The sequence below is a fragment of the Silurus meridionalis genome, chromosome 23 (genome assembly GCF_014805685.1).
Source record: "Silurus meridionalis isolate SWU-2019-XX chromosome 23, ASM1480568v1, whole genome shotgun sequence".
Lineage (NCBI taxonomy): Eukaryota > Metazoa > Chordata > Actinopteri > Siluriformes > Siluridae > Silurus > Silurus meridionalis.
Window position 1 is genome coordinate 23,321,626 of NC_060906.1, and position 12,500 is coordinate 23,334,125.

General features: G+C 42.9%; 2 protein-coding genes across 2 annotated transcripts in view; one reads left to right on the plus strand and one right to left on the minus strand.

The window, feature by feature from the left end:
- Positions 1-1,422, plus strand: part of max (myc associated factor X) — an 11,130-nt gene extending 9,708 nt beyond the window's left edge. The window contains exon 4 of the mRNA XM_046836260.1: positions 637-1,422. Within this exon, the coding sequence (XP_046692216.1) occupies positions 637-821 (185 nt within the window). The 3' untranslated portion in view covers positions 822-1,422. The remainder of the gene's footprint in view (positions 1-636) is intronic.
- A 1,198-nt stretch (positions 1,423-2,620) lies between these two features.
- On the minus strand, positions 2,621-12,483 carry fntb (farnesyltransferase, CAAX box, beta). The gene is made up of 12 exons (XM_046836244.1): positions 12,194-12,483; positions 11,838-11,902; positions 8,935-9,007; positions 8,364-8,455; positions 7,049-7,195; positions 6,891-6,974; positions 6,665-6,751; positions 5,625-5,754; positions 5,008-5,140; positions 4,493-4,604; positions 3,297-3,411; positions 2,621-3,015 (listed from the first exon to the last, which is right to left on the minus strand). Exons 1-12 carry the CDS (start codon positions 12,278-12,280, stop codon positions 2,893-2,895), a joined length of 1,248 nt encoding a protein of 415 aa, XP_046692200.1. The 5' UTR covers positions 12,281-12,483; the 3' UTR covers positions 2,621-2,892.
- Between the last annotated feature and the right edge of the window lie 17 nt (positions 12,484-12,500).

A 12,500-nucleotide genomic window follows, 5' to 3' on the forward strand; every position in this document is an offset into this window, starting at 1 on the left:
CAGCGAATCATTGATCAGGAAACGAGCAGAAATAAAACACACACAAACGAAGTATCCTTTTCCCCTTCGACTTGTTTAAATGTTTGAGACAGATGGAAGAGTCAGGGGTGTTGCGTTCAGCGCAGATGAGAAACGTTCTAATGTGAATTTCTAGCTGCAGCAGTAGTGGTGGGTCTCACCACCAGAGCCTCACCTTTCATTCCTGCTCTTTTCCTGACTGCATTAAATAATACATCAATCAATCAAATAAAATATTGGATTATTTAGTCTTAATGTGCATATCAAGAGCAACAGTCACTCCTGGGTTTCCTTTATGTTCTTTTCAGCAGTTACAGTAGTGTAGAGATACGATAAATATATCATACATGATCAAAAAGGAGAGAGAGAGAGAGAGAGAGAGATGAAAAGAGTGATATGGGGGGAGAAAGTGGGAGAATGACAGACTGACAGACAGACAGGTTGGTTGCCAGATTGTTGTGATGTAAGCGGAATGACACACTCTTGACCTTGTGGTTCATGTGGGTCGTTTCTCCCATATGCACACTCTCTAACCATCACGTTCCTAAACGAGTGCACGTACGTCTGATCGCTCAGCGTGTCTAAGTGAACATCTGTGATGTGTGTGTGTCGTGGCAGTTCGAGCGCTGGAGAAGGTAAAGGGGACCACACAGCTGCAGGGCGGCTACTCCTCCTCAGACAGCAGCCTGTACACTAACCCTAAAGGCAGCGCCGTGTCGGCCGACGGCGGCTCCGACTCGAGCTCAGAGTCCGAACCCGAGGAGCCGCCCACCAGGAAGAAGCTTCACCAGGAGAACAGCTAAGAGCAGCACTCCGTCCAGCTCTCCCAGCTTCTCTCTCCTCCACTCCCTCTTCAATCAGAGACTCCACAACTTCTCGTTTCATGTCTCTACAGGCTTCCCAGACGCCGGCCCAAAGCCAGGTCCAGGGAGCTTGGAGAGAACGACTCGTAGCACATCTCTCTCTATCTCTCTTTCTCTCTCTTATCTCTCTATCTCGGGGCTGGCTCAGAAGTAACAAGCAGCATCTCAAACCCTTAACGAGGCAGCTTCATGATTTACGGACTTGGCGCTTCTCCCGTACGTCCGTCTGTAGGACGTAGGAAGCACACAGTTCCAGGCACTGCTCAATATATATATTTTTTTGTTATATATGTTAAATAATGAGTACTTACCCTTTTTACGTAACCGTTCCAACAAACGGTCCATCTTCCTTTATTACTTTTCCACGAATGCGAGAACACAGAACCTGATCAAATTTGGTTAAAAAAACAAAACAAAAAAACATGAACGTTGTGTTTTAGCTTGAATTAGTGAGTGTGTTTAGATAGCTGGATGTTTTTTATATAAAGGAATACCTTTAATTTATATTCTGCCCTATATATAAATAAATATATATTATATATGTGCTGGGTTTTGTACGTTTCATGTGTAAAAAAATTGGGACATTTTTTTGTTGTCGGTTTTTTAATCAGGTTGAGAAAAAAATCGAAAGGATCGAGAGATTTTTCAGGGAAAACTAAATGTCAATGCTGAGGGATTTTTGTAGTTCCCATCCATTTGAGTACATCAGGTGTGTGTGTGTGTGTTTGTGTGTGTTTGCCCCCCCCCTTACAGCTCGTACGTAAACAAATCTCAGATCCCCTTCCACATGAAACGTCCGGTATTTCGTACACGCCGCTGACGAACCCGTCTCACAACCCGAGCCCTACCTTTAAATACGAGACTATAAATAAATAAATAAACTATTTTATTTTTTATATAACTTTTGATTCCCCCCCATTTATTTTCTATAATTGTGAGATTTCAACGTGTGGGGTAGTAGACATCTCTCCCTACACTCACACGCGTCTCTGTTGGACGATGCGACTAAAAAAACTAAAATTCTCGACGTTTCTATGATGAGTGATGTGTCTCAGGATGTGTAGCCTTATTGTTTATTGCTATTATTTATTATTTTGAACAAATTAAAACCTTGCGAATTAAATCAACTGCTTGTTATTTTAACATTTTTGCGATATCCATCACGTCGTCACTTCGCCAAGCCCTGGTAGTGACCCCTACTGTTTGGTTGAGGAATTGGCGCTTTTATTTTTATTTATTTATTAAAACGTTTATATGCTGTATGGTCAAAAGTATTGGGACACCTGGCTTTTCCACACACGTGCTTCTTTCCCAAACTATTACACACATGTACCAGACTTCTTTTAACGCTTTCACTATGAGACCCAAATATGTTCTAGCATGGAAAATGCACACAGGAACAAAGACTGGTCCATGAAGATATGGTTTCCATGGCTGGAGTGGAAGATCTCCTGCTTTAGAGCTCCAACCCTGTTGCTCACCTTTGGGATGAACGTGAACACTGACTGCACCTCAGGCCTCCTCACCTTCATCAGTACCTGACTTTAACATCCTCGTAGCTGAATGAGAACATTCTTTATTAAATCTAGTGGAACATCTTCCCTCAATTTCTTCCCATCTTTACAAAGCACATGGTGTGAAATCTTCTTTTGAGATCTATTTTGCTTTTTTCCTACTGCAGTCGTAGCTGACTGGATAAAACCAGTTGAGAAGACCATGGTAAATATAAACTTAACAGATGAAAGGGGAACCGCTTAAGCTTTTATTTCCAAAGCACCAATGAGGAGTCACCTCTCCTCCAATAAAAATAAATGATTGAGGACAAAAACAATCTTTCAGGACCTTCTGCCAGCACCGATGGAGAAGAAACGTCTTTGCTTCAGGTTTTTAATAAAACTGGTAGCAGTGGGGGTTTTTTTGTTTGTTTTTAATATACACCAGGTTCTAGTTAGGTACAGTCTCAGGTATCACCAATAACATTATCATCAACCTCTTAACAAAACAAAGCAGCCTACAGGTGATCATGTGTGCTCGGAGACGCTCCTCTCTGCGCCGGTGCAGGCAGCTTGTGGAAATACTGGATGGCTCGGGCAACGTTCTCAGGGCAGATGTTGTACACGGGGTGAGTCGGGGCCTGGAGACACGTGAGAGAGGATGGAGAAGGACCAGAGAGGATGAATACAGGAGTGTGAGTGTGTCTCTAATGTAAACGATCAGCCAAGACTGTAGTGTAGTATTCAAGCTACTGATACTTCTCTAACATTCTACACTGGCTGGTCTTGGCTAATCGTAGAGATTTATTAATATTATTGAATATAAGATGTACTGTATGACTTATGTCCAGGGTAAGATCTATCAGTGCAGTTTTGACTAAGCAGGTGAGTAATGATGATTTCAGTGCTTCGAGGCCCTCACCAGTCTGTTCTCGTCTCTGCCGAGGACCAGCTCGTGATGGAGATCTTTGTTGCCGAAGTGCTGTGCTATGGAAAGGCCACTCAAACAGTAGCACGTGTGGTAAAAATCCCGGGACCTCAAAACAAAACAATCATGATGATGGCTGAGCATGCTGTAGATGCAATAGAATAACAACCACAAGGCTTTAATCCTGTTGACTTATAAATCACACTATAACTCTGTACCAGTAAACACTATATAATGATTTCACTCGGTAAGAAATAAAACACTGTGTGTGATGTTGTTATGCACTGATTACATGTAGTTAGTGTAAGACACGTCCTGAACTGTTTCGTTCTTCTTACCTGGTTATATCTCTCTCTTTTTTTTTTAAATCCATTAAATGATGTTCATGTCACGTTGTACTTTTTATCCATTTACATGCTGCAAAAATTGTCTCCTCCTATTTACGTAACGGCAACATAAAATACTAGTCCTCTCACCAGCCTCTCTCTCTATTTCCTCTGGGAGAATAAAACCCTGAGCTTACATAAGAGTTATAAACTGCCTTAATGTGTGATAAACGTCTCCTTACAGAAAATACAAGGCAAGAGTTTAAGCTGTTGCTATGGATACAATGACGTTTAAAAAGGAGCGTGTTAATATAAACCTGTTTTAGCTGACCAATCAGGATAGAGAATCAAAGTGCTGTGATGAGTGGTGGCTAATGGTGGATGGCTGGATGAAAAAAATCGGTTGATGATGGATGGATAATTGGTGGCTAATTATAGATAGATAGATTGATTAAAGGATTGATGGATGGATCTAAAAAATGATAAGATGAATAAATGGTTGGATGAATAACTGATGGAACATGGATGGATGGATAATTGGTGGAAAATGATGGCTGGGTGGATAATGATGGATAAATAGATGGATTGATGGATGATTAGTAGATGATGGATAAATGATGGATGAATAATTAGTAGATGATCGATGGATGATTGATGGATGGATGAATAATTAGTAGATGATGGATAATTGGTTGGTGGATGATTGGTGGAACATGAATAAATGGATAATTAATTATTGATAATTGGTGGATAATTTATAATGATAAATAGATGGATGATTGTTGGTGTGTGTGTGTGTGTGTGTGTGTGTGTGTGTGTGTGTGTGTGTGTGTGTGTGTGTGTGTGTGTGTGTGCTCTACTCACTTGCCCGGTTTGTCCAGCAGGCCCCCTGCAGGATTTTGGCAGCAGAGCAGAATGTACTCTTGTAACGCTTGCTGCTCAAACATCCAACTGCTCACACTCAGTGTCTCATCTCCTACACACATCACACAGATACCTGTTTACCATCACCACACACCCTTACACAGATCTTCCACCCATTTATACATGATTCTACTATCATTATACATCACGCTGTGCATTACTGAGAACATCGTCGAGGCACATTTACTACAAAACACTAATATAAAGCATCAGAGAGGATTTTTTCATTCAGTCGTATTTCCGATTCTAATCTGAATACTCTTAGAATTAGAGCATTAGAGACTTTATTCAAAAGTTATTCCCCATTTATTCCCATATTTTCCCATGGAACGTTTCCAGTCTCTCGAAAATCCACGGAATTTCTATACACTGTGCCTCTGACTTTTTTTGGGGAAGACCCGTGTAATTCGAGTGGTACAGTAGGAACATCTCCTGTGTAGAAGGTGGAGACGTACCGTCTTTATAGAGCGCTCTGTGCAGCAGTGGGAGCAGGCCGGCCTGCCAGAACGAGTAACATCCGTCCACCAGTTTATTACAGCGGCCCTGAAATCCGCCCTCGTATCGCATCTGTCTGCTGGTCACCCAGCGCTGAAGAGATCACACAGGAGAGAACAGCTGTTAACATCTGTACATGCACGATGTCAGGGGATTTCAAAGGAAGGAGTCTCCAGTACTGCTCGCTTGTTTCTCAGTATCATTAGAAGATCAAAAACTAAGAAGCTCTTTAATTCATGAACAAAGTGTGTATGGAGAGATGTACACTTCCTGAGGTTAATGAACCAAGCAGCTGATATCAGACCTCTCTCTCACGCCATGTTTCCTGATGTGCTTTAAACGGCTTAAGCGTCACACACGCTGGCTTTTTGCCCAGGAACTCCTCAGCTCTGGTTATTCTGAGCAGACTGTTGCTTCTACACCGCTATCGGGTTTTAGATTTATCAGTCCTGCCAGTGACGTTCGCTCTCGTCTCCATACTCGCATTCCCTTTCTCTCTCTCGCTCCCTGGTTACTGATATGTTTGTATGGTGAATTAGTAATGGAGAGACAACAAGGCATCATGGGTAATACTCACTAATAAAGACTTGAGGTCCAGCATGTGCTCCTTTCCTAGAATGACCAGAGCTGCCATGCCGCAAAAGGTGTAGCCGCCATGAGCCTCCAGACCGGGTATTCCTCCTAAACCACCTTCCCAATTCTGACAGCTAGAAGGACAAACAAACAAACAAACAAACAAACACACACACACACACACACACACACACACACACACACACACAGAGATTCACTCATTCTGGACAATCCTGCACATGCAGAAGAAAGACTCATCCTGCCTCCAATTTTCATTTCAATGTTTTATTGTCCTTGTCCGATGCGTTTTGTCTGGTCGTGTCTGATGAGTTTATAACATTGTCCTTCTTGTGTTTTGTCTGAGTCCTATACACTTTGTTTCAGTGTCGTGTTTTGTCTCAGTTGGTGCATTTTGTCTGACAATTTTTTTTTGTTGGTGTTTCGTCTGACCGATACTTTATGCTTTAATTGTGTTTTGTCCGACTCCAAAACATTGTTTTAACGGTGTCGCATTATTTAACAACATTTCGTTTAACTGTTTTGTTCAAGCTCTGGTACATTATGTTTTAAGAGTGTTTTATCTGACATCAATACATTTGTTTGAATGGTGTTTGACTTATCCTGATAAGTTTTGTCTGCGTTTCGTCTGACCCTTAATATGTTTTGTTTAAAAAGCATTTCGTCTGGCTCCGTTATGTTTTAATAGCATTCCATCTGATTATTACATCCTTTACTGTCTGAATAAGACGAGTCTTCAACACAATGTTTCAGTGAAAGGTTTTGTCAGATATATTATAGTTTTGTTTAGTGGAGTCTGATGCATTCTGAGCTAATTTTGTCCGAGTGCTTTGTTTTGTTTTGTCTGTGTTTTACATTTTAGAAATGTTTTGCTTGCATCATTGTTATAATGAATATTTAAACATTTCATCACCTCATATCTACTCAGTAACAGCTACACCCCCCCATTGCCACTTTGTCCACCATGTTTATGTTTTTGTGTTTGCCCCTCAGTGTGTAGCTTCTGAAAGACAGCTAAAGAGATACCTGAGGATCCAGTTGTGCGTTCCTTCAAACAGCTTGGGGGTCATGATGTTAGTCAGAGAGGCCACTGACGCTGCGCAGTATGAACTTCTGTAGAACAACATTCACGCTCTGATAAGTTCTGGGATTTATTTCGCGATTGACAATACAGTGTACAATACAGACGTGATCAAACATCACAGTGATGACCTGCAACCCGTGTTTGAATCAGGCCATTTGGGAAGCTCACCTGACGTCCACCTCCCCACCTACGTGCATCACAAAGGAGCCATCTGGCTGTTTGACTGAGAACAGGAAGTCCAGGAGCTTCTCTCTGGTGGGGGAAGGGGAGCAGGGTTATACTCGTGTGATCGGTGTTTGTACAGCGCCGGTGTGTCAGAAACGGACCTGTTTATCACGTTGTAGGCCTCCTCCGTTCCCAGGATGCACAGGGCGTTTACGGCGGCGTATGTGGGTGCTAGATGAGCGTGTTGCCCCGGACCTCCCGCAAAACCCCCTGTCGGGCTCTGGCACCGGGCCAGGAACTGGCACACGCTGCGAGACAAATTACACATCATATACATGCAGAGTACCGAGTGCACATACTGCTTTCCCTTATGTTCAACTGTTGGCATTTCCAAGCGCTTTTCCTTTTATTCCACATTTTATTACTTTAGTATCCACAGTATCTGTTACCTGAGTGACCCGAAACACAAAGAAGGATTCATTGCTTAGGAATTTAATAAGTCTAGTGAGAAATCTGATGTAGATTTCGATTCAATTCACTTTTATTTTTATTGTGCTTTTTTTCCCCACAATGGACAAAATTCTTATATTTGTGTATTTATCCCCTGATGAGCAAACCTGGAACCTGGGGCGACTGTGTCAAAACTCCCGTAGATGGGATGAGAAAGAACCCTTAAGAGGAACCGGACTCAAAAGCCAAACCTCATCCTCATCTGGGTGACACCAAGAGTGTTATTATAAATGCAACACAATGCAAACATCAATCATCTCTACAGTCTAATACAGCACATTTGGAAGTTGTGGAACCAGGAGCTCCTGAGCAACATATAAATGAAATCATTATAGATTCAACACCAACTTCTCCATGCCTGAGCCCTGAAATGTTCAATGATGGAGAAACTACATACATGGTAGTGTCACATAGTGTCGAGACTATTTTGGTAACACGCCAACAGATGGCAGTACATCTGATGCTCTGCCTCAGTCGTCTAGACGTCACAATTTGTCGCTCAAATCCTTACGCTCGCCCATTTTTCCTGCTTCGAACATCAACTTTGAGGACAAAATGTTCACCTGCTGCCTAATAAATAAATCCACCCACTAACAGGTGATGATGTAGAGATCATCAGTGTTCTTCACTTCACCACTCAATGTTCTAATGTAATACCTTAACGGTTTATTATCCCGAAGGTCTAAAAACACAGCCAGAACCTCCCTGTTCAGCAGGTGCAAATCCTATATTAGCACAAAAAATGACTAAAACAAGCAAAGGAGGCTCTGTAGACACAGAGAAACACGTGCAAGAGCTCGCACGGTCACCTTCAGCTCCTCCACCAACACCAAAATGTTTGTGTGCTGCTTCTCCGAGTGACAGAAAAGGTCAGGGTTTGACGCAGGACCTGATCCCTTTCGTATCCCCATACAACGATGGTGTGTCTGGGTTGTGGTGGTGTTCTGGTGGTGGTGATGTACTCACTCTGATGCTACAGAAGCAGGCACGGTTTCCTCTAGAAGTTCCAGACTGTGCAGGATCCAGTAACACAGCCAGGGTCGACTAGCATCCAGACACTGAAAGGAGCAGGCAATAGGGTGAGGCAGGAGGCTTTACTACACCAGTCTTTAACATGCAGTTACTCCCAAAACTAATCTATTATTCAAATGAACGAATAAATTAAGACAATTAACTGCTCAAACTCATGTGTAGTGAAAATAAGCCAATATTTGCTCTGGCATGGGGCATCAGGAGCCGACACTGGAGACTCCTTCCATATGAAAGTCATGTTTTTCGTGATCTCACCTGGAACTGTTATCGTTCAAATTGAACGTTCAGGTAAACATAGATCAAAGAAAATATTGAAATATTCATCAAATCCATCATCGTCAGGGTTCCTCCAGCATGTGCTAAGCCAAGCTGGTGATATTCATGCACACAAACAATAAAGCCTAGCGGATTTCATTAATTATTCAGGTTGCCTCTGATGAAACACTTTTTAGATCCATGTAACTCGTCATTATCCAGGTCAGGACTTGTTTTATTTACCGCTTACCTCATAGGCGTCTGAGAGGTGGCGTAAACCTTTCTTCAGATATTGGTAATGTTGCTCTCGTAGTAACGTTGGCCTGAAAAACAGAGCAGAGCGAATCACGCACTCATTTACTTTCTTTCCTCTTTTAAAGCTTATTTAAAAAAAAAACTGCTCAAACTTCAGTTCAACATGATTCATTCTAAGGCCAACGCTAGATTGTTCTCACTTCAGATAAAAAGTTTAGCTACTAAAATGAGCCAAGAGGCAACACCTGAAGTCTACTGGTCCAAAGACTGGTGTAAAGTCCAGTCCAGAGATTAGTGTGTCTGCCCGTTCTAGAGATTAGTCCTGATACTATGTGAAGTCTGATCTAGAAACTGGTCCAGAGACTGGAAGTCTGGTATTAAGACTTGTGTTGAGTCTGGTCCAGAGATTAGTGTGATATCTGGCTGGCTTAGACTGGTCTGCCTGTTCTAAAGACTGGTCCTGAGACTGTGTGAAATCTGGTCTAGAGACTGGAAGTCTAGTCCAGAGACTGGTCTAGAGGCTGGTCTGTCTGGCCCCGAGACTGGTCTAGAGCTTGGTCTTTCGGCCCCAGAGACTGGTCTAGAGACTGGTCTGTCTGGCCCCAAGGCTGGTCTAGAGCTTGGTCTTTCGGGACTAGAGACTGGTCTAGAGACTGGTCTGTCTGGCCCAGAGACTGGTCTAGAGACTGGTCTGTCTGGCCCCGAGACTGGTCTAAAGACTGGTCTGTCTGGCCCAGACCAGGTCCAGAAATTGTCCAGAAACTGTATGAAATCTGGTCTAGAGAGTAGTATGAGGTCTGGTCCAAAGACTGTGTGAAGTCTGTTTCAGAGACTGATGTGCAGTCTGGCCCAAAGAATGGGTTAGGATTACCCGAACCCTAAAACTGAATTCTAGTCTAGTTTCAATTGTAAAGACTAATTTCCTAAAAAGTCTGAGGTCTGGTAAAGGTCTGAAGAATGAGGGAAAGAGTTTTGAACGGTATTAGGTCTGGTTTCAAGACCAACATCTGATCTGACATCTGAAATTTGGGCTACTTTAAAGTCCGGATTACGATCTGATCTAAAGTCTGAGGTCTTATCTGAAGCTTGGTCTGATTTCAAGGTTCATGTAAAACTTTATAAATAAATAAATAAAACCTGCCTGAAGAAGCTTACCTGTTCAAAGCTCTGATGATGGACTCGTCTAAATATCCAACGTTTCAAAATTTGAAGTATGGAATTTGGTGTACAGTCTGAAATCTGAGCTGCAACATTGCATGGTCTGAAGCCTGGTCTGATTTTTGTTCTAGTCCAAATTCTGAAGCCTGATCGTTACACGTTCTTCACCAACTGCCACCTTTACTTGGACTTCTTATGGAGACCTGAGTAAGCCGGTGTGTACATGTGTATCAGTGCTGGTCAGAGAGCTGCTTCTGCTGCTTGTGTAATTGTAGGGGGAAACAAAGCGGAGCTGCACTACGAGAGCGCCACCTATAATTAAGTCACGTGTTCAAATCCGTCGCTTCCCACTGAGCCCTGGCAAACACCGTAATTACGAATGAGGATCAAGCAGCTTTACGCCACGCAGGGGCAGGAACTGCCCTGATATCCACACCCGCTCACCTCTAAACCCTCTGATCTACACAATACAAACCAGGAGGAACAAACATTTCTCATTTCAAACCAGACACCTGAAGATATATGGTCCTTGGACCCCTTGAGCTCATTCGCGAAGACCATGTCGAGAATAGAGGGACACTTTCAGTTATCTCAGAGTGTGTGTGTGTGTGTGTGTGTGTGTGTGTGTGTGACCTACAGTACAAGTCAAAAGTCTGGATGCACCTTCTCCTTCAGTGTTTTTTCTTTATTGTTATTATTTCCCATTTTTCATTCTTCAAAGTTACTTTAATAAACACTTCACACACACTTGGCATTCTCTCAGTCAGCCTCATGAGGTCGTCACCTGGAAACTATTTTTAAGGACTTCCCAGAGGTGCTGAGTGCTTGTTGGCTGCTTTTCCTTCACTCTCCAGTCTAACTCATCCCAAACCATCTCACCTGGATTTAGATCAGGTGATTATGGAGTCCAGGTGATCTGATGCAGCATGTAATCACTCTCCTTCTTGGACAAATAGTTCTTACAGAACCTGGAGGTCTATTTGGGTACGTTGTCAGGTTGGAATACTAATGATGGTCCCACTAAGTGCAAATCAGATGGTTATGTGGTGGCCTCGGTTTTGACTAAATGACCAACAGTGTCACCAACAAAGCAGCCTCCTCCCTATGCTTTATAGTAGGAACCATCCGTTCTTCCAACAAAGACATAGTGAAGACTCAAACTGGGATTTAGAAGACCAAAGGACAGTTTTCCACTGATCTAATATCCATTCCTTGTGTTTCCTGGTCTAAGCAGGTCTCTTCAGCTCAGTGTTCGTCTGAAACAAGGGTCTCTGCCACAGTTGAGCAGTAAATGTTGAAATATGTCTGCCAGTTGAACTCTAAGAAACATTTATGTACTTCTAATAAACGTATCTTCTGCAGCAGAGGTAGCTCTTGGGCTTCCTTTTCTTGGATGGTCCTCATGAGAGCTTTTGCTTTTAGCGTTTGCACTTGGAGATACATAATTTTTTAAATTACACTCAATTTCTTAAAGTAGTGATGAACTTTCTTTCCATAATATGGATGTGTACGGTGGTTGTAGTAGCACTAATAGCGCTAATATCAAGACAGCAAGAGAAGAACTCTTGAAAACCATTCCAGGTGAATCTGATGAGAGAATGCCATAAGTCTGCATGTGTTGATGTTTGGTTTACGACGTCATTCCAGATGTGTTCTTTCAGTGTTAATGCACAATGTTGAAGGAGAAGAAGGTGTGTCCAGGTGTGAAGCTTTGGAGAAGAGGTGGATTTGATTACTCACTGGGGTGAAGGGTGGATTTGCTGGTAAACGTTGAGCACCTCCTTGATGCTGCGTTCCACTTTTCTCTGGACAGAGAGATAAAAAGAGATGAAAACACAGGAGGAGGAGGAGGAGGAGGAGGAGAAGGATTGGCACCTGACTTTTACTCTACATGTGTGTATCTCCAGCACTTTGAGCTTGGTTACTTATTAAACCCTATAAACATGGATTATTTATTCACCAGACCACCGGAAGTGACACACACACACACACACACACACACACACACACACAGATATCTCTGCAGCTGTAATGGTGAGGGTACCGGTTTCGATCCCATGTTGCTAATGGCAACCACTTAAAGACAGGTGTCTCACCTGCTCTGCGGAAGTCACGGTCTGCAGGCCGTCATCCTGAAACTCCTCCAGCTGATGGGAACCGCCGAAACAGCGCAACGGCTCCATTTCCAATAGCGATACAATTACCGACCGGAAGTAGCTCCTTTAGCTCTTTTTTGTTTCCGGTCGTCAGGCTTTCCTCTCTTTCTCGCTTTCTTCCTTTCCCTTGTCTTTGAACTCTGATCTCAACCTCATAAACTACGCCTCACTTCCGGGATTTGATGCGGTGAAGATCCGCGCATCTGAGACCACGCGTCACTGCGAAGCGCCCACGCGCGTCATTCCG

Excerpts from the sequence above, each read along its gene's own strand:
- fntb (XM_046836244.1), bottom strand. The coding sequence starts at position 12,280 with ATGGAGCCGTTGCGCTGTTTCGGCGGTTCCCATCAGCTGGAGGAGTTT. Across the intron at positions 9,008-11,837 it reads CAAATCCACCCTTCACCCCA|GCCAACGTTACTACGAGAGC; the intron begins GTGAGTAATCAA and ends TCTGTTTTTCAG. Across the intron at positions 5,141-5,624 it reads TGGACCTCAAGTCTTTATTA|CGCTGGGTGACCAGCAGACA; the intron begins GTGAGTATTACC and ends TGATCTCTTCAG.